Consider the following 27,640-nt stretch of genomic DNA (forward strand, 5'->3'; position numbering starts at 1 on the left):
CCACTCTTTCTTAGTGAGAATTATGGAGATTTTCTTTAATAAACATTTCTCAACAGTATGCTATTTGGCCAATTTACAGAAACTCTAAATGTTTATATATATATAATGTTTATATATATATACAATGTTTATATATATGTTTATATATAATGTTTATATATAATGTTTATATATATATATAATGTCTATATATATATACACACACACACACAATTTTGTCCAGTTTTACTTCTGCCTTTTGGAAAGGGAATCTACCACACTCCTGTCCTAGCCATTCTTGCCAGTCCCACCTAAAGGAGTTTGAAATATACTTTGTTCAAAAATTCCAGGAAGCATTATTTGACAAAATTATTCTTGACTACATTTAAAAAATATCCACAAACATATAACAACTATTAAGAGGGAACCTAATTCTTAGTGCCACTTCGAAGAGGAATTTATAATAACTAAAGATGGACATGGCATTAGAATGAGGACTGATTGCCTTCTGAGACAGCTGACTTCCTGGCTAGCAAGAGGCAAGAGGCAAGAGGCAAGGAAGGGCTTCATTTCTCCTCCTCAGGGGTCCATTTCTGACTGTTTCAAACTTAGAAACTTTGTAACTGCAGCAAGGAAGTCGCACAGCTATTATTCTGCTCAAGTAAATATCAAGAGTCAAATTTAGTCTTGATGTGAAAACACAAATAAGACATTATTTAGTTTTTTCACACTACCCTCTGTGAACTTTGATATTTACCAAAAGTATTTCACTACACCAGCTTCCTGGCATTGCAATGAAATTCAAAAGTCCTGCATATCACCCCAAATGAAAGAAGGATCTGGAGCAATACCACCGTTGTTGGACCATTTCTCAGTATATGTGCTGGGGATATCAATCTAGCATGCCGCTTTTACTTAATGCCATTCTAATCTTATGGATTTCTACTGTTGGGGTGCAAGGTAAGTTGAAAACACAAGAGCAGATCTGAATATTTGGTTCCTCTCTCATGTGTGTGTGTGTTGGGTGTGTGTGTGTAATTACGTCTAAAAATGAATAAATAGGTAAGAACATTTTGAATAAGGGCTTATAATTTAATCTATCAAAATGTTTTTAATATGAAATTAAGAGAAAATAGAATGAAATGATTTTCTCTGTCCTCTAAGTTCCCAAGTGTGAATAGCCACCAAATACAACATTTGCAGAGGAATTACAGGACAAAAAAGCTGCATATAATAAAGTCAAAAGGGTCAGCTACCAGTGTCATTCTCCATAAACTCTGCAATGCCACTGGCCAGAGAAAACATCCCAAGAACATCAGGACATCTTCAAAATATTTGCATTTTCATAGAATTGTTAAATTAAGATTTAAATATTATTAAACCAGGAACTTCCTTTTTCATATAATTATGATTCAACAAACGGAAAATCTCTTTTAGTAAAACAGTCTAGTATATCCTAATTTTTTAATGTAATAAACCAGTGAAATGTCAATGAGTTGTTTTTTTGTTTGTTTGTTATTTGCTTTTTCTGAGCTCTTCAGCAAATTTTAAAAGTGAAAAGAAATTGTCCATCTTTAGTAAGACTATAAACCACATCTTATAATATTTAAAAAACTATCTCATCTTATTTCACGTTGAAATAAAAATCATCATATCCAAATAATTGCAAACGAAACCTCTAACAAGATCCAGGACCGCTGATTAGACCATGTGCGGAAGTAGAGTTTCAGTCCTGTGTTTCATTGTTTGATTTCCAGAAGGGGTTTATTTTGCTATTTTGTTGCTTGCTAATTTTTTCATATAATGGATGTTCTTTGGGGGAAGTTTCTCTTTAATCCTAACATAAGAGAAAAATAGGAACAATAAAAATACTTTACTTTTAAGAGCCACCATCATAAAAATTATAAAACCTTATTTCTATGGACTTGAAACTCCTTTTGTTGGTTACTATTTTTAACATTGAGATAGAATCACAGCAGAGCAATTAGCTGATGGGGGTAAAAGTACAACAGGCAGGGGCACCTGGGTGGCTTAGTTGTTAAGCATCTGCCTTCAACTCAGGTCATGATCCCAGGGTCCTGGGATCGAGTCCCGCACCAGGCTCCCTGCTCTGTTAGGAGCCTGCTTCTTCCTCTCCCACTCCCCCTGCTTGTGTTCCCTCTCTCACTGGCTGTCTCTCTCTGTCAAATAAATAAATAAAAAAAAAATCTTAAAAAAAAAAAGTACAACAGGCATTACTTAGTCTCAATTGAAAATAGCAAATTATCTGGTTAGACTGTCCAACAGCCTCACTGAACAACTGTAGAGATAGGTGTATTTGATTTTTTTTTTCAATCTGTGTGTCTGGTATATATTGTTTTAAACATCTGTTAGTGATGGCATTAAGAGAGGATTTCTAAATGGGCAAAAAGCAGAGGAAAAGAAGTGTAAACTATGAGAATAATAGGTAGAATTTTTACAACCCACAACCCAGAAAAAGATATTCAAACCTCAAACTAGTCTCCTGGAGAACCTTCAGTGAAGCTCTATCCAGAAGTTGTGTCGACGTTCAATGGCCTCCAAGTTTGTGTCGCAGGTAGGATTCCATGCCTGTTGAGAAACTGGCCCCAGAGCAAAAGCAGCATGTTGAAGTCATGCTTATATAACCCCCCCAACCATACATGCTTTCCATAGAAAATACTGATCGAGCACTACATTATGCTGCATCAAAGAAGCTCAAAAGAAAATGAAAACTCTGTGCATCACTACAGCTTTGAGTGTCCTTCAATAAGTAAATAGATTGCAAGACTATGTGCACCTATGTATGTATGTGTGATCTACGTGTGTATATATGAGGGCGTGTCTCTATTTCATCGGAAATGTAGTCACGAGCTTTTATCAGAATGCAGAGACAGGAGACATCATCTCCTACTTTTGGAGGGGGTGACTGGCTAAGGGAGGTTTGCCAAGAGAAAACTTTTCAGAGCTAGCACATCGCAGTGCGCACAGTGAATATTTCTGCAAAATGTTGCAGAATGAGCGTTGAAGTGTAGGTAGAAGAGGGATGATCGGAGAATGGAAGGGACCTTATTCTGGATAGCAAAGTATACATAGGTAGAAATGCATGGAAATCAAACGCTATAATTTGAGGGGAGGGCAAAGAATATCTGGAAAAAGAATTATGGGGGGTGCAACTGTCCATGTTTTCCTCCACATCTTCTCCAAAACTACCACGTGTCAAATTGTAAACAGATGAGTAACCTCGGGTTTCACACGTTAAACATCACAGGAATCACTAGTGTGAAATACTGTGCCACATGGAAAGTCACCTCTAGACAAATGCAAAGGAGAATTTCCCGAGGAAACCAGTTGGTGAGCTGAATTTCTGGAAGTTGTTTTCTTTGTTCACATGAGGAGAAAACAAAACTGCTCCATCCTCAGGGCACCAGGAAAAACCAGACAGCACAGAGTCTGAATCAGAACAGAGAAAGGAAAGGCCCAGAGAGCCCACACGACTCTGTCCCTGCCTGCCAGCGCGCGGTGAGGACCCGTGCCCACCGCTCGCTGCTCTGCTCGGCCGCCGCTCGTAGATCCTTGTGCTGGATTTTCTTCTCGAAGTTACGGCGGAAGACAGTTTATGCCACATGACTCCAAACATGAATTTCATGTTCGTTGACAATGGGCTTTTCAAATACTCCTAGAGATCGTTTTTTGTTCTCGATTGGTTAAGGTAGAGGAGCTGGAGCTGGATGAAAGAAAAAAAATCAAAGAGATGATTAAAATGATTTAATGATTCACTAACGTAGGTTAATTCTTCAGTTTTGTTTTATTTTTCCCAGCATTTTCCTATTGTAATTTTCCAAAAATTAACCACGGAATTATATATGGTAAAGAGGAGCCTGAGGAGCTTTTGCCAATATCTATTGGGGAAATTTATTACTATTCCTGTGAATATAATTTTGCATCTCCTTCACGATCCTTTTGGACTCGCATCATCTGCACGGAGCAAGGATGGTCACCAACGCCCAAGTGTCTCAGTGAGTAAATGCCCTGACCCGTAGATGTGGCTGCATCACTCAGTAAATAGAGATGTGCCAGGTGGGATGTCAGCTCCTGGCAGACAGTCCCAGGGATCAGGATGAGTCAGGGATGATGAGAGGTGTAGTCCCTTCTTGAGAAGCCTTTTATGAAAACAACAAAGAATGAGTATGTGAACTTTCTTGTGTTACCTAGAAGTGCTTTACATATTTTAATTTTAAAAACTGATGATTTATATATTTGACTATTAATATGTACTTCCTAGTATTTGCTTGGTATCAGCCTGGGCGTACTTTTCCTTTAACACAAATCTTTTTACATACACAATTTGTTTTGAAACTTACCATTCTCTTGAATATTGCAAAGATTGTGTCAGTGTAAATATTTTCACTTTCATATTTTCCATAAAACATGTCTTTTATTCTTACAGTGATATCTAGATTAATCCTTCAATGAATGTGAAGAGCAGACTCAGCAGAGAATAGGTATATAAGCAAAAAGCAGTGGGGGGTGCCTGGGTAGCTCCATCAGTTAAGCACCTGATACTTGATTTCAGCTCAGGTCATGATCTCAGGGTCATGAGATCGAGCCCCGCGCTGGGCTCTGTACTCACCGAGGAGTCTGCTTGTCCCTCTCTCTCTGCCCCTCCCCCCCACTCTCTCTGTCTCTCTCTCAAATAAATAAATAAAATCTAAAAAAAAAAAGAAAAAAGCAATGGGTAGCAGAAAATATGAGCCAACAAAGGAGACAGTAATGGTCTTTATCCTTCTGTAGGAAATATTTATGAGAATTAAGAGAGAAATGGATATATTAAAATCTAATTTTATACCTAGAAAGGCTTATAAAAATAAAATATTTTTTGTAAAAACCATAGAACAGAATGAAATGTTAATTTACCTCCATGTATGAAAAATATTCGTGTATTTCATACTATCATATATGGAGTAGCATGATCAGAATTCTTTAGAAATTTTGTTTTCATACCTGATTTCCATTTTGAAAGTTTGCCATTCTTCTTAAAATATTGTAAAAAGCAGGGGCACCTGGGTGGCTCAGTCGTTAAGCGTCTGCCTGCAGCTCAGGGCGTGATCCCGGCATTACGGGATCGAGCCCCACATCAGGCTCCTCCGCTGGGAGCCTGCTTCTTCCTCTCCCTCCCCCTGCTTGTGTTCCCTCTCTCTCTGGCTGTCTCTATCTCTGTTGAATAAATAAATAAAATCTTTAAAAAATATATTGTAAAAAGCAAATTTAATTGTTCGTTTTTTACCACTTCCATCTTGTACATTAAACAATTTTTGGTCCTTAGGACTGTGTTTCTTTCCTTCTGTGGAAAATGGTCATTCTGCATCTTCAGGACAAACACACCTGGAAGGTGACATTGTACAAATTGTCTGTGATGTCGGCTACAGCCTTCCTGATAATAGTGACACCATTTCATGTTTGGAAGATGGCTGGTCTTCTCCTCCCAAATGCAGCTCCACCAGTAAGTAAAATGCTATCCTGTCACATCCTGGCCTGTGATGTGATTTTTTAAAAAATATATCTGTTTTCAGGGACTAAATGTAGCTCTCACCACTGGCCTTTATCGTTATGCATTTGTTTTTCAGTTCCAGTTGAGTCTGATAGAAATACAAGTAACGTAGTTTGCCCACCTACACAGATGCAGAGCATGCAATAAATAGAAATATTAGGCAATACAAACGCTTTGAAGGCAGTCCCTTTATGCTAAAGGAACACCCATTTATTGCTTACATGAAAATTATCACGTAAGTTGGAAATGAACTTTATTTAAAACTGGAGTATTAAACTGAAAATAGACTATGTGAGTGAACATAAGTCCAATCCTAGTTAAAATGTCTTATGACTAAGACAGTTTATTGTAGTTATTTTATGTGTGTATATTAAATTCATAAGCTTAATTCCATAAACAATCAGTTTCTATGTTTAAAATATATTGTGCCTGTGAGTGTGATGTTTATTTGCCAGTAGCTTAGAATTTGGAAAACAACTCAAGAAACAGTATAATACGATGGCATCCCCCAGACCCGTGTGAACACTTGTAACTCTTCATCTTTACAACTCGCGCGCAATCATTCTTAAGCCAGTTCATGGAATTCCAGACTATGCCTGCACAGCTTAGCAATCAACAGAAGACTCAAGAGCACTCTTAAGAAAACTTCTCTAGCTCTTACTCCTCATATATCCTCTCTCTGTTACTCTGCCCTGTACATTCGAGCCATTCTAGCCACCACGGTCTCCAGGACTGTGATCTCACGCTTCTCTATTCAGAAAGACCCCTGGAGTCGGCATGGCTTCTCCCCCCCACCTCCCCTGCAAGACAGTCTGGAAAGTGCTCTCCTAGTAGGAAGCTGAAACAGTCATAGACTGTGCTTTGGGGTTTGGGTGTCCCCCCTGCTTTTTTTTTTACTCATCACAGACTTGCACTGAGTAGTTTCCAGTTTTTAGAGATATGTTTTGTAGAATCTTCTAACATTTTTTCTGGTAGCTGCTATGCTGATACTAGCTAATCTATCTTATCAGGAAATGAAGTCTTCTGACATTTTTTTAATGTTATTCTAGAACTTCATTATTTAAATGTAAACTTCTAGAAGATAGAGTCTTTTTAATGTAGCTTGAATTAAAATACTTAGTTACCAGTTAGGCCACAATCTCAATTACGAGAGACTTACACATGACTAATACTTGTAGAAAAATAATAAAAGAACACATTTATTGACTTCCTACCTGAAATGTCCAGTGGTTGAACAGAGCTCATGATTTATGAGGCTTCAGTTCTGGTGTAAATATTTCATTGTCATCTCTGTCTCAAGAACCATCTTTCTTCATTTTGTGGAATAATGGCAATTGTGAGCCCAACAATTATATTTTAGAGGCCTAACAACTCAGTTTGACCAGTAGTAACTCACACAAGCTGGTTTCTGTGTACATTTTTTGAGACTCCATTACCCTTTGAAAAATTCTGCGTATGCAAGGTTGGGTGTTGGGTCAAGAACACCGTGGAAAGTCAATGACATTTCAGGGCAACTGGACTCCAGCATGGGTTCTGAGAAAAATCACCTCTGTGTCCATGAGTAAATCACCTATTTGAGCTAAGGTTACTGATCCACAAAATGAGTATGTTGAACTATCTAGGCAACAATGATTAAAATCTAACAATTTTTCTTTAAATCCCTAAATTGTTTCCACCTGTGGTGGAAGCTCCCATTTTCTACCAACTGTGTTAGATTTATGGACAAATATTTAGTGAAAAATGGCTTTTAACAAGAATTAGAGTGGCAAGGGAAGAGAGAAAGACTGGATAACAAAATGGTGGAGAGAGACTCAGAAAGAGGAAAGAAATAGCGGGAATACAGAAAAAGAATACAGAAAAATAAATATCTAGAACAAGAGTTCTAAACTTTTTCTGAAGCTTGCACACCTTTTGTTCCCCAGAATAACTGTGGGAATGCTGATAAAACCATTCATTAATCACTTCATTAAATCAATCATGGTATACATATGCCTTTATATATTGTGACAATGTTAACAACATTGTAAATCACACGTTTTAAAAGAATATATTGGCTTCACTCTTAACTCTAGGGTCTTAAAGGAAAGTCATCCATGTTATTCATATTGAAGCATTTTCTTTAGGAAAGTAATATGCAAGTAAATTAAATTTTAAATTTTAGTAATTCTATCAGAAGGATGTTACCACTGACTGGTCCTTTTAGATGATTTTAAAATGTGTACTTAACCTTTAAAAATGTGATCTATTTAAATAATGAAATAATGTGATAAACTACAGCTAATCACAAAAACAATGCTGACATTCACCAATATGAAAATGAGGTTAAAAAATTCCATAAATTTTAAAACGGGCAAAATTATTCTATTTGCAGTAAAGAGAAAGTTAGTGGTTGGAGGGGTCATGAGGAACTTTGAAACTGTGAGTAATAATTCTGTTGTTTTAACGGATGGCAGTTCCAGAGGTGTGCTTGTTTAGTAAAACTTACTGAACTTCTGATTTTTACACTCGTCTACGTGCATTTTATGCTTCAATAAGTTCATTACAACACATACCTAGGAGACAGTTCTATGATGTTTTCACATTTCTGTATGGTCCAAGTCTCCTGAACAAAGAGTGCTAGCAACCTTGGCTAGAACGTGACTAGCTTGCGAGCATGCCTTGGACCCTGGAGCTAGTGTGTACCTCCTGTGAGACCGACAGCATCTTTCTGGAGCCATTTGCTTACATTTCAGAGTCGCAAAAACCTTCCTCTCTCTCCCACGAATTTGTCTGTTGCAGAGCAATGGTCTCCGTCCCTTTCTGTCTCGCGGGGAGGATGGGCCAATGTGCCAGCTGCCCTGCAAAGGTCCAAGCCTCTTACTTCACAGGTTCCTTTCCTATGCTGCAAAGCCCCTGCCTGAGCACCACCACCTCGGGCTCTCACTGCATCTGATTAACAGGAGTCTAACAGATTAGAGACTGGAGCTCAGAGAACTGGCAATATGGCTCTTTGTGAGTAAGCACCTATTTCGTCTCTGATCTAGGAACTAATGTATCCCGTGAGGAGGATACATTTCCATACGCACGTACATATACACACATCAGGTACTCACTGTGCTACCAATAGAACATATATTATCCTATAGATGGTAGATATATCAATAGACATATATCTTTATATAGAATACTTATATAGATTGTAAAATAGTAGAAATTTATTTAGGAGTTGATATATAAGGAAAATGAACTTAAAATCAATGTTTACTAAATTATTCATAATAACATTTCCTAAAAGATACTTTATCCATTAGTACAGAACGGTTAAAGGTTTTTGTCCGCTTGTTGTGTGTTTGGGATAACATTGGAAATGAGACCCTGATTTTTAATATGCCTTTGAGTCTTATGACATGCCAGTATTAGTGAATGCCAGAAACAAAGGTAAGGACATATGGTTTACACTCAGTGACGAGTTGGACTATGAACACCATGATGGATATAAAAGCAGAGATGGAAGCATCCCAGGTTCCATAGGATGTGGTGACGATGGCTGGTCCCCTCTTGCCCACAGGGTATGGTACGTACTTTCTCTTCTAGGAAATAAGAGTAATTCTGCATGTATTTCTTTTTCGTAGACTCTATTGAAAGATGTTTCCTAAAGAACAATCATCAAAATTTAAGGTGTCTCCACATAGCTTGAAGAGACCAATGTTAAATATTTTTTTAAAGGTTTTATTTATTTATTTGACACAGAGAGAGACAGCCAGCAAGAGACGGAACACAAGCAGGGGGAGTGGGAGAGGAAGAAGCAGGCTCCCAGTGGAGGAGCCTGATGTAGGGCTCGATCCCAGGACTCAGGGATCACGCCCTGAGCCGAAGGCAGGCACTTAACGACTGAGCCACCAAGGTGCCCCGAGACCAATGTTAAATACTGACTTAATAAAAGATCTTTGAAAAGCACTAGGCTCATCCAAAATGAAGTTGTTTACATGCTGCATGCATTGTAATATTTACGACCAAGATGAATGCTTTTGGAAAGATACCTTGAATTCAAACTGCCAAATAATTCAAAATTAGGCAAACATTACCAAGGTTATAGTTTGCTAAGCATGCTACAGTGACTTAAGATATTTTACTCCTTGATTTTCATCATTTTCCTAATCACTTGATTATAAACTCATGATTTTAGATCAGAGACTTGGGGCTCCTGGGTGGCTCGGTCAATTAAGCATTTGCCTTCTGCTCAGGTCATGGTCTCAGGGTCCTGGGATCAAGTCCTACATTGGGCTCCTTATGCAGTGGGGAGTCTGTTTCTCCCTTTCCTCCTGTGCTCTCTCTCTTTCTCTCTCTTTCAAATAAATAAAATCTTTAAAAGAAATTTATAGTCCAAGAGTTGGTTTTTGGTTTATCTCAGAGCAGTTTTGGGTTTCACAGCACAGTTGTGGGGGAGGTAGAGAGATATGCCCCTTGCCCCACACATGCCATATAGTCTGTCCCATTATCAACTTAATTGACCAGCGTGCTATATTTGTACAGTTGAACAATTTGACCCATCCTAATCACCCGAAGTCCATAGTTTATATTGCAGTTCATTCTTGGTGTTGCACAGAGTCTTTGACTTCAATGCAGCACAGAACGCCTTCAGGTCATCCAAATCATACCCTTCCTTAAATATGGCTCTACAGTTTTTCTCCATATATATTAGTTTTCTACAGCTGATGTAACAGATAACCACAAACCTAATTACTGAAAACAAGGCAAACTTATTATCTTACAGTTCTGGAGGTCAAAAGTCCTGAAATTAAGATGTTGAGTCACAGTTCCTTCTGGAGGTCCTAGGAAAGAATCTGTTTCTGCCTTTTACAGCTTCTCGAAGCTGTTTGCATTTCTTGACTCACTGCCCTTCCTCATACCGCTCCAGCCTCTGCTGCTGTGGTCACAACTCCCGCTTTGATTCTGACACCTCTGCTCCCTTTTGTAAGAACTCTTGTGATTACGTTGGGTCCACTACTGTACAAATAACTCAAAATAGTCTCTCCATCTCAAGGTCTTTAACTTAATTGTCTCTACCAAGTCTGCTTTTCCAAGGAAGGTAACATATTTGCAGGTTTCAGGGTTAGGATGTGGACATTTTGGGGAGGCCATTGTTCTGTCTATAATGCCATGTCATAACCACACTTGAATAAATCAGCCGGAAAATCCTACATCAGCCAACATCAATTATTTTCAATAGCTTTTTTTTTTTTGGCAATTGGATTAGAAAGGGCATATAAACCACCAATAACAAACTGTCATGCAATATTATTGGAATAAAATACAAAGATACAGGGTGCAATTTTCCTAAAGCTGAGTGAGTCACATTTCAGGGGAATATGTTCAAGCTGTTATTAAACTAATAACCTGCCAATAACAATGCATAAAACTGGCTAGTTTAAATCATATTTCTGAGATTTAGTTAGAAAATATTTCATCATATTTTTGTGATATATGCTTGATTTATTGAGCATATTTGTCTTGAATGTCATTTACATTTTCTTTTTTAAAATAGATTTTATTATTTATTTATTTATTTATTTGAGAGCGAGAACGAGTAGAGGGGAGAGGCACAGGGAAAGGGAGAAGCAGACTCCCCACTGAGGGGGGAGTCTGATGTGGGGCTCCATCCCAGGACCCTGAGATCATGACCTGAGCCAAAGACAGACGCTTTACTGTCTGAGTCACCCAGGTGCCTCTGTCATTTATTTTTTCACATGTGAATTTCAATATCTAATTTTATAAATGAACCATGAATAACAGATTAAATGAGAAAAATACGCATATATATTCATATATATATATATATATCCATTTTACTTGAATCAGAAGGTATTCAGAAAGCATTGGTTTTTAGAAAGATATTAGAGATGTGATTGGGTATAATGGAAAGATTCCGAACACCTAGAAGCAACTTGGCCATGTGTTTTTGAAAAAGTCCATTTACTAAATACAGTTCCCCATTTGTAAAGTTAGGAATTATTTGCTTTCTAATGTTCCCCCCTACTTAAAATTATTAAACTTTTATTGTTAAATAAATGAATGAAATAGTTTGCTTTATAAGTGATGGCTCAGGATTTATTTATTACAGTCCTGAGGAGATTGTCATACAAAATTTTACCTTGCTGTTCAACCCTAATTTCTCTAAAGGGGCTTACACATATTTGTTGGGTGTAAATAATTAGGTTTTTTTTTTTGAAGGTAAGAATATAAGTCCCCCTGTGTATGAAGCCCTCTGCTATTTAATAATGTATATTAAATTTAATATTACAATGATTCTTTCACACATATTTATTTACTTTTATTTTATTTTAGATATAGAATGTCTTCTTCCAGTTTTAAAAGCAAATGTACATGTTTATCCAAGACAAGTAAAATATAAAGCTGGAGATGTGTTGCAATTTTCCTGTGGACAAAAACTTACAAGAGTTGGACCAGATTCAGTTCAATGCTATTACTTTGGATGGTCACCTAATTTTCCAACATGCAAAGGTCAATATTTATTCTAGAACTGATGAAACAACTTATATCAATTTATATTAATGTCTATGTATTTTATTGGTCTTAAAATATATAATCTGACAAACTGCAAAAAAATGGCAAAGGTAGTAATTTAACTGAGAAGGAGAGGAGGTGCTTGGCCATAGATTATTTATGTTTCCTTTATCAAGGTGTAATTCTACCTCTGTTTTGAAATATGTAATGGAGTTTTATAAATAAAAATAAAGTTGCCAGAATGGGGAAGTGTTAGGGATTTTCCCCCAAATGCAATAAAAAAATTATGCTTTAAAAAAGATTGTATGGGGCTTATTATAGTTATTAAGTAATCAAAAAGTAATCAAATAAACATATGAATTATTCAATATAAACCAATGATTTGTTACTTGCTTTGGATGACATTACTTTTTCAAAATATTTGATAAAATTATTTTATATATTTATAGATATTCATTAATAAAAACATGCAATAAATATAATTGCATATGTATATCATACCACATATTTGATAACTACTTACTTTTATAGATATCCAGATTATTGAACTACTTTAAAATCTTCAGGGGCACAATTAATATCCTGGTTATAATAACCTGCAAAATATTGGGGGTTGGGGCAATCAGATATTTACATATAGAAAAGATATAAGCACTAAAAATTATTGCTAATTTAAAGAAATGCAATAAGGTGTTTTGTTTATGCAGATCAATATCCTTATTTCTTAGATAGGCATTCTGAAGAATTTAGAAGTAAAATCTTACTATGTCTATCATTTACTTTAAATTACTTTGGGGGCTCCTGGGTGGCTCAGTTGGTTAAGGCTCGGTCTTCCATTCAGTTCATGATCCCAGGGTCCTGGGATCAAGCCCTGCGTCAGCCTGCCTGCTCACTGGGGAGTCTGCTTCTCCCTCTGCCCCTCCCCCTGCTTGTGCCCCCCTTTCTCTCTCTCTCTCTGCGCTCTCTGTCAAATAAATAAGTAAAATCTTAAATAGATCCATAAATTACGTCACAAAAAAGATTAACTAAATTGAGCAAAATGTAACATTCATATATATCTAGGTGAACAGTATATGTGTTCATTTTTCTTTAATTTGTTCAGAATTGTTTATAATAAAAAGTCAATATTGGAGAAAAAGATTACTCAATACACTATGTACACAGTAACAAGCAGACCTGAAAAAAAAATAGGAATGTAGCATAAATGTAATTTAGTTCTAGGTCAACCAAAAAACAGTAATTCCACATTTTGCCAGATTCATAAGACTCTTTTAGCATTATTTAAATAGTTTCTTTATGATAGGGCAAGTACAGTCATGTGGTCAACCTCCTCAACTCCTCAATGGCAAAATGAAGGCTGTAAGGAAAGAAGAATATGGACACGGCGAGACGGTGGAATATGACTGCCCTCCATATTTTCTAATGACGGGGCCTAAGAAAGTACAGTGCGTCGATGGAGAATGGACAAATTTGCCCACTTGCGTTGGTAAATAGTTGTTAATATTTAAACAGAACAGTTAAAACTTCACGCTTTACATATAAATACATATATAAAAAGATTTGAGATATATTAAAAGCAAGCAGATCTTTTATTACATTTTTTTAGGACAAGTTAAAGCATGTGGCTCCGTCCCTCACCTCAAGGATGGCTATGCCCGGTTCTCTAGTCTTCCTCTTCAACATGGTGTCTCTGTGGAGCTGAGTTGCAGAGATACACATACAATGATTGGAAATAACGTAATTACCTGTATTGATGGAATGTGGACTGAACTTCCTAAGTGCGTTGGTGAGAATACGCTTCTTACTTTTGCATTTGATTGCTTATTTTTTAAATCAATAAATATATTTAGACCAGCACATGCTGGTACCCATCAGGTATTAAATAATTGGGATAGAAGATGCTAAATTCTTTGCTCCTAATTACTTAAGAAACTGAATTGTTGAAGATTTTCTTTGACCCATGTACACTGGGCAAAATTATTGAGATGCTGAGGGCTCTGTGAACCATGAGAGTTGGAACTTCTGCTTCGGAATAATATCAGATTGCTCTTTTCAGTACCTCCCGCCGCAGCTCATCTTCACCATGGGATGGAGCTATGCAAAACTGAGTTTCCTTAGCTTCTGGATAGGCCACGTTCTTTTAAATCTTCATAGCTTTCTTCATTTGTGCCTTTGTTTTCTTCCTGAAATGTCTTTCTCCACTTGACTCCCATGTAAAACTATTCACTTTCAAGATTCAACTCAAAATTCACTCACCTCTGAAACGTCTCCGGGTTCATTTTCCACTACCCACACTCTGATCCCAAAACTCTAGTAGAACCAGATAGTCTCTCCACTGTGCTAATTGTACATTTATCCCATTGTCTTGTACCTAATAGATACTTGTCTTCCCGTTTAGATTGTATCATGCCAGAACAGCGGGGCTCATCTGTAGGGACCCAATGTCAAATTCACTACCTTAGTAACCATTCATTTAGGTTTACATAAAATTTTAAGAGTCTGTGTCAGTAACTTATTTCATAATTATTTTGGGGTTTTATGTTATAGATTCCTCCTCTGGGGCATGGTCCATTTGGTATCAGCTTTCTTTTCTTGTCTCACATACTTGCACTCTACTTTCTGTTGGCCTAGCCTTTGTCACACACACAGGAAGTCCATCTAGGCTTTACTTGACATTTTTAATGTCTCAGAACTCGTTCTCATATCTCTCCTCCTCAGCCTAGACCAGTTGTAGACCCAGAGAGGTTCTAGATAAGACATAGCTGAAGTACTTTGATTCAATTTTTGCTTAAGGTTGAAAAAAATGGGGAAAAAACAAAGAGAATGCTGTAAAACATCCATGTTTCACTATTTCGAATTTACATTTTTTACATTATTTCCTTCAAATACTTGGTAATAGAATAAATCATTTAAATAACAGCATTGAAGAAAAAGGGAAGTATCCGTTATCCTATCATCCTCCCAAAAGAAATCCCAATTGAGTAGAATTTGTACTTTCTACTTTTGGGGGGATATATATGTGTGTGTGTGTGTGTGTGTGTGTGTGTAATCTATCTATCTATCTATATATATATAGAGAGAGAGAGATTGATATATTTATATAATTTTTTAAAACGTGTAGGATGAGATTTTTGTGCTTTTTTCCTAAACTTACACAAAATTATTGTCTACTTGCAAAATGCTCTATCTTTCAACATTGTAATTTTACTGTGCTGTAATCTCCGTTAAGAATGTACCTTGTTTTGGGGCGCCTGGGTGGCACAGCGGTTAAGCGTCTGCCTTCGGCTCAGGGCGTGATCCCGGCGTTGTGGGATCGAGCCCCACATCAGGCTCCTCTGCTATGAGCCTGCTTCTTCCTCTCCCACTCCCCCTGCTTGTGTTCCCTCTCTCGCTGGCTGTCTCTATCTCTGTTGAATAAATACATTAAAAAAATCTTTAAAAAAAAAAGAATGTACCTTGTTTTATCACTTCATTATCTATTGGGAATGGACATTATTTATTTTTGACCTGGTTTAAGAGACATGCTTCAGTGGTTCCCTAAGCATATGGCTACAAGTGGAGTTAACGGATTCGGGTTGTAGATACTTTTGACTTTACAAGGTACTGCCAACTATATACAGAGATTTTACTCTTCTTTGTCACCACTTGATATTTTAATATTTTTGAATTTTTTCCAGGTCAATGGGTCAAAATCATTATCCATATTTAATTTTATTTTTCTGAATAATAGTAATTTTGAGCATTAGTACAAATATCCATTGGTGGCTAGGATTTTCTCTTCTGTGCAAAGAGCATTTTTCTTTTATTTTGTATTGTCTTCCTGATTTTAAGATTTATTTGAGTTCTGAATTGAATCTTCTCATAATTATATTGTAAATGTTTTAAAGTATATTTGTTTTATTGTAATGTTTCTGTGATATCTTTTTCATTGTAAGATTTTGTTTAAACTCATTGATCAATCTGCCTTTCTTCAATTGTATATGTATATGTATCTTGTTGAGGAATCCCTTACTTTTTTAGGTGCATAAAGATATTCCCTTTTTTTCTAAGCATTATGATCTCATTACTAAGATTTATTTCTTTATAATGTATCTGATATATTTACATTATATTAGAGTGCTTTTGTCTCTATGTGGAAAACTATATCAATATTAAGAGAATTGCCTGTTCTATTTTCTGCTAATATTTATTTCCCCATATTCCATTTAGTAGTACCCTATTTATAAATATATCTATTTCTAGATTATCTATTCTGCTGCCTTAACCTGTTTGTCTATTCTTATACTGATATGGAAAAATCATTATTATTATAACAATCTTTATTATTTAATTACTAGAATTATCTTGGCTATTCTTTAAAATGCCCCAATCCATCTGTATTTTAAAACCAAGTTCTTTGATAATTCTGGTTTAGTTTTTTTGGGGATTGTATGAAATTTATAAATTCAGCTAATGGTAATCAATTTTATTTATTATTGACTCTTCCTCTCATGAATATAATGTTTCAATCTATTTATTCAGGTCTTATATCAAACCTCATTAAAATTATTTTTAAATAAGTTTTTTCCCTAAGTCCTTTGGGATTCTATTGAAAACAAATGAGAGCTTCTATTAATTTATATGTATGAAGAGTTATACTTTCTACATGCAAGATTGTAATTTAATTTTGTATATTGGTTTTGTTTCCAGCAAAATCTTGCTGAATTCCCATATTAGTTCTAATAACAAATTTGGATATTTTATTTTTATAAATAATTAATCTCTTTTATTTTATTGCTTTAGCTCATAAAAATACCTCTGCCTGGTCCAGAAACAATAGACAAAATAATAATCATATAGCCTAAGTTTCATCAAGCTCTGGGGTGTTTGGAATCTCCTCTTAGAGAGAGTTGGATACGTGACCTAGGAACTAGGCCTGATTCTTGCTCTTCTTGCGCCTCTAATTCTTTTAACTCCATTCTAGATTTTCTGACTAGTTTGTCTTCCACAGAAGTTGTGAAATCCATTTCAGGTTTTTCTGTCAGCCCACCAGCCTGTGTGCTCTGCTTTTTCACCCTGCATTCTGGCAGTCCTTGGGCTTTCAGTCATAATGCAGAAATATTTTCTCCTGATGTCCTCAGATACCATTCTCCTTTGGCTTATGTCCAGCAATCCCAATATATTCAAGACTTTAATTTTAAACGTTAAAGACTAGCAGACTCTCTGCTGCTATTCTTCAAGACTCTAAGGTAGAAAACCCAGAACCACTTTCTTCCCTCATCTCCTAGATTGTTGGATTATCAACTGGCCTCCCCACTCCTGGGGATGAAAACTGTAGCTGTTGCAGAACCTGGTCACTGTCCACTCACGATGACCTGTAGGGAGGGAATGTGTTCCAGCCCCAAGAGCCTGGACTCTTTTATAAAAAGGTGTAAATTATATATGTTCATGTCAACAATTTTTATGTAAGGGGAATACAGACATCCAATCACTAGCATCACATAGGGTAAATCTAAAACTAGGGATTATTGGAGGAAAACACATAAACAGAGAGAAGTAGCAGAGCAATCTATGTCTCATTATCCCATCCTTTGACACCCTCAGGAAAGGTTCCATAATGATCTATATACTTATGGACAGTAGGGAAGAATTAGAACAATAAAAACTACCTAGACAAGCAAGTGGCCCACCGTAAATGCTTGTTCTGAGTGCTGTCATTAGGCTGTTCTTCCTTTGAGCTTACTCTGATTTGTTGAGTCAGGGTCCTTACTAAGCCTCTGAAATGTGGGAGTAATTGAACCTCAAGTGACACCCAGATTTATCTCTCCTAAGACTGTACTTCTCACAGACTTACTCATGCATTACCTCTTTTTATTATTGAAATACTGTGACAACATTTATTTAACATAATGATGTGGAAAACAATTATATATGTATGCCTTTTCATGGCCTTTAAAAATTAGGCTGAATGAAGTTTCATAAGGACTGTCCTCTCCAGTCAAGACCCTGGACCAGACTAATCTATCTTGCACTCCCATTTCCCAAAAGATTTCAACATATTTTTCTGCATTCAAAGATGGAATACGGGTTTTTGTTTCCTTTTTCCTTTTTCCTTTTTCAAGAGCATAGTCTCTGCAATGAAACTAAGAATAACTTTATGTGATATTGCTTGAAGGCATCAGACATAATTTAATTATACCATTACTATTTCAGATGTTTTATTGAAATAATTACTAGCTTCTGCTCAACATTCTTATCATGTATGAGTATTTTTCTTTTTTGTAGAAACAAACCAACTTAAGAGTTGCAGAAGACCAATACTTCATACAGAAACACTGATGAATCTACTTGTGCGTGAATATAATCATAGTGCCAGAATAAATTACAGATGTTTGGGGAAGGTCAGACGCATGCAATCAATCTGCATAAATGGGAAATGGTATCCTGAACAAGACTGCAGAGGTAAGGCTTGTTTTGAAGATTTTGTAGACCTTGTTATGGCTTTATCAGAAAATTGCTCTTATAATTAGTATGCTTTTAAATTAAATTATTTATTGTGATGTGTAATTGTTTTTCAAGATTTTATTTATTTATTTATTTGAGAGACAGAGAGAGTGAGAGAGCACAAGTAGGAGGGAAGGTAGAGGGAGAAGGAGAAGCAGACTCCCCACCAAGCAGAGAGCCTGGTGTGGGGCTCTACCCCAGGACCCCGAGATCAGGACCAGAGCTGAAGACAGATGCTCAACCAACTGAGCCACCCAGGCACCCCAATATGTAATTTTTAAGCTGATTATGAAGTTTGAAACTACTCATAATGCTATTTTCAGACAAATATTATCATTTAAAAACACTTGCCTTCTGGTAAAGATGATGGAGTAAGCCCCTTTTTACTCTATCACAATCTCTTGAAATCATAAAAGAAAAACAAAGAACTGTAAAAATAGAACAGAAACTTAATCGTCAGTAACATTAGGAAATAATTAAAACCGAAATGATGTTGTGAAAAAATAACTAACANACAGAAACTTAATCGTCAGTAACATTAGGAAATAATTAAAACCGAAATGATGTTGTGAAAGATAACTAACACATATTATAAATTCTGGACCAAAAGTAGAAAGTAGAGAAGAAAAATGATCTGATTAAGAAATTATTTTCCTAAGATTAAATCTCACATTCATCAAAAGCTTATTTTCAATTATTTGAGCAACAGGATTATAAATTACAAACAATTATAAAATGGGCACCATGTTAAATTAAAATAAACCAGATATAGAGAAGATATAGTGCTTACAGAGACATGACAATAAAATAGAGAAAATAGAGTAGACTTCAGATTTCTCACCAGCAATATAAGAAGGCAGAATAAACACTGTAATATCTCCAAAGTGCTTAGAAAAAGTAATTGGCAACCAATTGTTCTCTATACCAAAATTATTTATGGTGGTGCCTGGGTGGCACAAGCCGTTAAGCATCTGCCTTCAGCTCAGGGCGTGATCCCGGCGTTATGGGATCGAGCCCCACATCAGGCTCCTCTGCTATGGGCCTGCTTCTTCCTCTCCCACTCCCCCAGCTTGTGTTCCCTCTCTCACTGGCTGTCTCTCTCTCTGTCAAATAAACAAATAAAATCTTAAAAAAATTGTTTATGATTATGTATGATTATGATAATTACAAAATAAGGAAAAATTTAAATATAGGAAAGACCAAGAGAATTTACCACTCGAAATCATCCTTTGAAAGAAATCATATAAAATATATACCAATCAGAAAGATCAAGTGTTAATTCTTAACAAAAGAAGATGATGTCATTAGAAATTGTGAGTAAAAAGTAGAATATGTTAAATTTAAATTAGCAATAATTTCAAGAAGGTAAGGTAACTAATTTGTTTAAAACAAGTAAAATGTTTTTATTTTTATTAAATTTCTTTATTCAATATATTTTTATTTTTATATAAGGAAGAAATATTGTTTTGAGAGTTTCAAGAATTTTAAAACCTTTTCTATGTCCATGGAATGTTTGCTTAAGTTAACCACTTATTGTGCATTAAATAATTCTCACAAGTTTCAAATATTAATATCCTATAGATCACTTTCTATAACCACAAAAAAATAATATTTAAAATAACATTTATCTACTCCCCTACCCTTCATTTTATGAAATAATTCACTTCCAAATGACTTGATAATATAGTGTTTACAATACTAAGAACTATATGGTAATTATAAGAACATACAGTAAAACCTATGAGATGCAACCCAAACAAAATTTGGAGTGACATAGTCTCAAAAAATTAAGTTTGGAGATATTTATCTATCTGTCTCCCCAAAAGCTAGGAAAAGTAAACTCCAGATGTCAGGAGGCAAAATAATAAAAGTAAAAGCAGTGTCAATGAATAGAATATTTTACTTATAGCTGACCTATGAAATAATACTAATTTTGAAAAAGATATTTGAAAACATATTCTACTTTTTACTCACAATTTCTAATGACATCATACTCTTTTGTTAAGAATTAATACTTCATCTGGCTGATTGGTATATATTTTATATGATTTCTTTCAAAGGATGATTTCGAGTAGTAAATTCTCTTGGGCTTTCCTATATTTAAATTTTTCTTTATTTTGTAATTATCCATAATCATATGTAATCATAACTAATTTTGGTATAGAGAACAATTGGTTGCCCATTACTTTTTCTAAGCACTTTGGAGATATTACTGTGCAGCTTTTTTTTTTTTTAAAGATTTTATTTATTTATTTGACAGAGATAGAGACAGCCAGCGAGAGAGGGAACACAAGCAGGGGGAGTGGGAGAGGAAGAAGCAGGCTCAGAGCAGAGGAGCCTGATGTGGGGCTCGATCCCATAATGCAGGATCACGCCCTGAGCCGAAGGCAGACGCTTAACCGCTGTGCCACCCAGGCACCCCTACTGTGCAGCTTTTTAAAAAAATTATACTTCTGTGGTACTTCATTATTACCCCTATTATCATATCATATGCATTAATAAATATTCTATATGGTTGATTTAACATTAGAACCTAAATATATTTGTGTATTAGATAAGGCAGTACATAATGTTCCATTACTCCATTGTTAGTTGTCAGATTACTGATAGTTTTTAATACTAAAAATGTTATAAAATTTATAGGACACATTAAAGGTGGTATTTAGAATCCCCCAAATACTCAATATGAGCTAGATAAAAATCATTAAAAAATTTGATTTATTGCATCAACTTGATTTTCTTAAAGGTTGTACTTATAGATAATAAAAATATCTTTCCAGAGTGAGGTAAAAAATTGAGGAGGTCTTCCTGAAAGTTGAGAGAAGAGTTTAATAACAATTTTGGGAAGTAATGGTGGGTGGCAGGTGGCAATTAGGTGAGGACATTATCAAGTGGCAAATATTTGTCACACAGATTGTCAGACTTATTCTTATGAAAGACAACAAAGTCCTTCATTTTACAAATCAGGAATACAAGGCCCCAAGAAATCACTTGATCAAAATCAAAATTGGAATTTGTTTCTAGGTTCTTCTATTAGTGCCGTTTCAACCGCACTGTATCTATACTAGGTTGAAATTTCTGAAGACAATGTCCATACTTCCATGAGGAAAGTAAGTTGGACAACTGACATAATTATGCATAATTTTTTACCTAAATGTAACAGCAATGATATTTATATGATATATGAATATTTAATTTGGTTGGTTGGGGCTTTGTTCACAATTTTTAAAATTATTTCTATGCTTGAGATTATAGACATCAGCCTCCCTATTTCCCTGCACTGGGACTTCTAGAGATAGACGACAGCAGGTGGTTACTGACTCCCAAGATTGGCATCACAGACCTTGATGCTCTTTCAGGCGTCTTGATGAAACCCATCAAGTATTTATCCTTGTGATTTTGTATTTGAATAAAAATATTTGAACACCTAAACAAAAATTATTAATGACACTACAAAATTCCTCAAAAAAGAGGAAATGAGACACTGAAGTAGGAAAGTTTCTACATAATAAACTGCCCCATCTAGCTACCGAATGTGCCTGGTCTTCTTTTCATGTGCTTTCCACAGCTTGTCCTCTAGCCTGTGAATCAGACTTCAGTAATTGAAAAGGTACAATAACAGTAATATCAGGTTAATCTTTTTTTTTTAAAGATTTATTTATTTGAGAGAGAGAGAAAGAGAGAGCACAAGTGGGAGGGGCACAGGGAAAGGGAGAGAGAGAATCCAAAGCCAACTCTGTGCTGAGTGTGGAGCCCGATATGGGGCTTGATCTCAGGACTCTGAGATCATGACCTAAGTCAAAATCGAAGTGGACACTTAACCAACTGTGCCACTCAGGCACCCCCATGTCAGGCTAAAATGTCAGGCTAATCTTTATCTTCTTTTGCAGAGTTATTGAGCCAAAACAGATCATAAAAGGCCAGCCCTGTTAAAGGTTGACTAGAATAATGATGTCACTGGAATTAAATTCTTTTATGTCATATATTTCTTAAACCGATAAATAAAGAGGGCAAGTTATATAGAACATAGGAATATGCATGAGTGGTCCCACCTCCTAGATACCCCTCTAATTTTTCACAGAAATAGTTTTTGCTTAGAGGATTTGCAGCATAGAATTCTAGTGTGTCTTCCTTCCCTTAAAAAAATAAGCAACAACCCAATGTAGAATTCAGGTTTCAGATAGTATGTGTGTTTTAGCTGATTTATACTGATCTTAGGTTATATTTAAGATAATTTTTGAGATATTTACTACAAATTATTATTATATTTTCCAATGTACTTAAACAAGAGATACTAGATCATTCTTCTATCTTGATTTCAAAAGAAAATAGTATAGTGGGAAATAAAAAATATCAATTTATTTGTAATGATTTTGAAGGGAAGTGTCACTAGACAGCAGCGTCTGTCCTGGAGAAAAAAAAAATGAGCTGTAGGAGCCTAGGTCAGGAAGTGGGATGTGGCTCAGATAATGATATTTTAGCATCCAAATTGACCATTTAAAATTTTTCCCTTAGAATAAACCAAGCCACCAAAATGAAGTTAATTCCTACTCAAACAGAGGTATTCTAATTACATCGATTGCTAATCATTGTCATGTTTAGAACAAAAGGCAAATCATGAAAATCTTTCATTGAGGTCAAAGGTTAGGTTATTAGGGGAAGTCTTAGTTGGTTCTATCATTACTATTGCCGTTTTAATTTTTTTTGTTTTAACTTGTTTGAGTCACATGTACATAACTTGTTTGAATCATATGAATTAGCTAGAAAAAATGTAGAAGGGTTAATTTGAAAATTATACAAGAGTACTGATGGAATAATGAATAGGAAATAGAAGGGAACACCAGAGAAACTTTAATCCAGTGGTTATAACACAAAAGTGCTTTGCAAACCATAAACTATGTTAAGATAAAGTATATCTGTTACTATAGCATCATATGTACACACACACACACACACACAAAGAAGGAGTCACTAGTTACTGGATGTTCTACTATGCTGAAATAGTATCTTGTTGAGCCGTTTTTCCTTAGCTTTTACTAATGAAATAATTTAATTCCAACCTTTTTTAGAAAGATGGAGAGAATTCTGCCCACCTCCACCTCAGATACCTAATGCTCAGAATATGCTAACCACAGTGAATTATCACAATAAAGCAAAAGTAGCCGTTCTCTGCAAAGAAAATTATGTACTTCTCGGACCAAGAGAAATTGTGTGTAAAAATGGACAATGGCAGTCATTACCGCAGTGTATTGGTTAGTAGTTTATTTCTAAACAATGCTACTTAAAAACTGTTTACTAACCTTCTTTGCTTTATCTAAAGAACAGGAAAAACAACTTATGATTTATCTATTGCGCTGTATTCTAAAGCATTAAATTGTCATCTAGTTACCCAATTCTGTCACTTTTAAAAATTGTTTCTCTATGAGGTACTTCCAGCAGTGACCACAGAAGAAAAAAGTTTGAGATCTCTACTGGATACTCACTTCTTTTAAGTATATTTACTTGATATGCAGATTAAGGTGTGTAATGGGGCAGGGCCAGGGTGTAAATTTGGCACCTGCTAGTGTACCGATGATATCTTAAGCTATAGCACTGAAGGGGATCCCATAGAGAATTCGAATGGCTAAATAAGAGAGGAGGTCAAAGGAACAGCCTTGAAGACTCTTCATTATTAGAGATTGGGGATGTGAGAAGCAGCCAGATAGAGTTGTGGAAGAAAAACTAGGGAAGGCTGATGAAATGATTCTAGGACACGATTACATTGTGCGTGTGTGTGTGTGTGTGTGTGTGTGTGTTTGTACGGAGATTCTCCCGCACCCAACAAACAAGTCTTGGACACCTGTGAGGTGAAACAACTTAGGTGAAACAATTCACCTAAGTTCTGACACTATCTTATCTACCCAGAGATAGCATCAGACTTCATAGGTTAAGAACGCCATCATGTTTAGCTTGTCATCTCTGCTTCTGACTGGCTATCTTTTGGAGGTTACCACAACTCCCCTCCTTGGGTTTAGTTAATTTGCTAAAGCAGCTCACAGAACTCAGAGAAACATTTTACTTACTAGATTACGGGTTTATTATAAAAGGATTTAACTCAGGAGCACCCCGATGGAAGAGATGTGTAGGGCAAGGTATGGGGAAAGGGCAAGAGCTTCCATGCTTTCTCCAGCCCACACTTTTCCCACACCTCCACAAGTTCACCAACCCAGAAACTCTCAGAATCTTGTCCTTTTGGGGTTTTATGGAGGCTTCATTATGTAGGCATGATTGATTAAACCTTTGGCCATTGGTGATTGATTCAAACCTCCAGCTCCTCTCCCTTCCCTATAGGTCAAGATGGGACTGAAAGTTCCACCCTCTAATCACATGGTTAGTACTCCTAGCAACCAGCCTATCCTCAGGTTACCTGTGGGTTTTCCAAAATTCATCTCATTGATGTAACAAAAGACACATGTACTGCTCTCATCATTTAGGAAATCCCCAGGGTTTTAGGACCTCTGTGCCAGCAATGGGGAGAAAGACCAAATATTTATCATAAATCACATTACCAGAGCTAGTGTCCCAGAAGCAATGCCAAGGACATACTGCAAAATGTCGTTGAACAGGATAGCGAACATTCAAAGACTGCCTAGAACTAGACAAGGTGACTGGTAGTTGAACAATGAATTTAGCTACCTAAAGTAATTGGTAACTTTGCTTAGAGGTATTTCAGTAGAGGGGAATACTTAATTGCAGTATATTCAAGAGAGAATATGGGGTGATAAAGTCAGATCAGGGAGGATAGGAAACAAGTAGTTTTGTTCTAATGGGAATAGGGAAATGAAGCAGTAACTAGATAGAGGGTATGAAAAAAGGGAAAGTTTTGACATTTTCAGCGTGTTTGTATGTTGATGAATGATTTGGCAAGTAAGGAGAAATTGCTAATACAGAAAAGTGGGGACAATTCATGGAGTAGAGTCTTTGCTGAATTTAAAGGGGAAGGAATCTAGTGCCCACATGAAAGAGTTAGTCTGAGAAAATGCAGGAATAGTAACTCGAAGAAACAAGTGGTAGAAGAAGTTATTTGGGATAAGAGTAGTTATTTGGCCATTTCTTATCTATATATTTAGTGATATATGGGAAGACAAATCAGTACAGTGGAATATATCCCAGACGTTCCTTTTTTTTTTTTTTTAAGATTTATTTATTTATTTGAGAGAGAGAGAGAGCAGAGGAAGGGACAGAGGGAGAGGGAAAGAGAATCTCCAGCAGATTCCTCACTGAGCATGGAGCCCAATGTGGGGCTCATCTCATGACCCTGAGATCATGATCTGAGCAAAAATCTCGAGTCGATTGCTTAACCAACTGAGCCCACCCAGGAACCCCTGTATCCCAGCCATTCTTTTTTTCATTCTTCTTTTTAAAGATTTTATTTATTTATTTGAAAGAGAGAGAGAGTGAGAGAGAGCATGAGAGCAGGGTGAGGGGCAGAAGGAAAAGCAAGTCCTGATGTGGGACTTGATCCCTGGACTCTAGCATCATGACCTGAGCCAAAGGCAGACACTTAACCAACTGAGCCACCCAGGTGTCCTATCCCAGCCATTCTTAACATGAAGTTGAAACATTTATTGACAGGAAAGATGCTATGCTATTATTTGGAATCAGAAAATACAAATAGAAAGTAGTATGTCAATAATTCATTTCAGTAAAACTAAGAGTTTATGATTATGTGCTGAGAGACACATGCTATTTGCATAAAATAACAGTAGTCCCAGAGAATAGAAATGGAGAGGGGGTAATTTATTTTTACCTTTCCTCTTTAAATAAAAATTTTTATGAAGATGGTGGGCAGTAGGCCAGATAAGATTTACTTACCTGTTCATCATGCTTTACATAAAAACTATTCTTAATACTTCTACTTGCATGCCCTTATAATACATATATACTTGATACTTAAGTGTATTTTACTTTAGTGTAGAAGGAAGCACTATAATATTTTTTGGTTATCAGGTTGCAGTATAGAAATCATAAGATGAGTTACTTGAGCTCTCAGACATCATGTAAGACATTGAAGATAAAATATGAGGAGATTTATTTATGCTACTTCACTTCCACTACATGTTGGCTTTCTCTCAACACGTCAATGTTATTTATTTTCCAGAGTCTACACAATATTGTGGTCCCCCTCCACCTATTAGCAATGGAGATATCAGTTCATTCCCATTATCAGTATATCCTCCAGGATCAACAGTCCAGTACCGTTGCCAGTCTTTCTATGAGCTTCGGGGCTCCATAGATGTAATATGCAGAAATGGACAGTGGTCAGAACCACCAAAATGCATAGGTGAGTTCTTCATGTTCTCCTGGAGTCTGAGATTTGATATTCATGGTAAAATTTTCATGGACTAATTTCATAGGATGACTTTTACTTAAACTGAATTCAGCTGAAAACCTGTCTGACATTGATCAAGTCACTTGGTGAGTATTTGGTGGAGTTAGGATTCAGAAACAGCAATCTGGTTCCAAATTTCATGTATGTAAGCCTGATACTCTGGTGGCCTCTCATGTCTACAGAGAAGTTGGGGAGAAAAAAGGTCAACCTCTCCTTAACAGTACATGGACTAGTCTATCATATGTCATCAAGAAAATACTTGTTAATATATCTTACAATCTCCTGGGCTTGGACAAATCTAAAAGTACTGAAAGAAGTTCCTTGTGGTTGCCACTGCCTAGGATGGCTCCTTAAATTTAATCTTGGGCTAATTTCAGCAACTCTGAACAATTCCTATATCAGAGATTATGGGCTGTAGAGAACATGTTGCTTAGTAGTGCCAGGGTGTGCTGTTTACTCGGGGGAATGTTACCTCTCAGAATGCTGAACTTAGAAAAGAATGAGTGGACTCTGATCATGGAGGAAAGTAACACTGCTTCTTTACAGAAATCGATGTTTCACAAAAGTTATGAACCGTGAATAATTAGTTTGTAAAAAAGGAGTCCTTTTTTTAAATTTTATTATTATATTATGTTAGTCACCATACAGTACATCCCCGGATTCTGATGCAAAGTTTGATGCTTTATTAGTTGTGTATAACACCCAGTGCACCATGCAATACGTGCCCTCCTTACTACCCATCACCAGACTATCCC

General features: G+C 36.1%; 1 protein-coding gene across 6 annotated transcripts in view; it reads left to right on the plus strand.

The window, feature by feature from the left end:
* Nucleotides 1-27,640, plus strand: part of CFHR5 (complement factor H related 5) — a 136,657-nt gene that overhangs the window by 92,693 nt on the left and 16,324 nt on the right. For all 6 annotated transcript variants that reach the window (XM_034666966.1, XM_034666965.1, XM_019799710.2 and 3 more), the window contains 9 exons: nt 759-939; nt 3,798-3,995; nt 5,303-5,479; nt 11,852-12,028; nt 13,335-13,517; nt 13,638-13,817; nt 18,296-18,472; nt 23,584-23,766; nt 26,655-26,837. In XM_034666966.1, coding sequence (XP_034522857.1) covers nt 858-939; nt 3,798-3,995; nt 5,303-5,479; nt 11,852-12,028; nt 13,335-13,517; nt 13,638-13,817; nt 18,296-18,472; nt 23,584-23,766; nt 26,655-26,837 — 1,540 coding nt within the window. In that variant the 5' untranslated portion in view covers nt 759-857. The remainder of the gene's footprint in view (nt 1-758; nt 940-3,797; nt 3,996-5,302; nt 5,480-11,851; nt 12,029-13,334; nt 13,518-13,637; nt 13,818-18,295; nt 18,473-23,583; nt 23,767-26,654; nt 26,838-27,640) is intronic.

Source organism: Ailuropoda melanoleuca, chromosome 8 (assembly GCF_002007445.2).
Source record: "Ailuropoda melanoleuca isolate Jingjing chromosome 8, ASM200744v2, whole genome shotgun sequence".
NCBI classification, from domain to species: domain Eukaryota; kingdom Metazoa; phylum Chordata; class Mammalia; order Carnivora; family Ursidae; genus Ailuropoda; species Ailuropoda melanoleuca.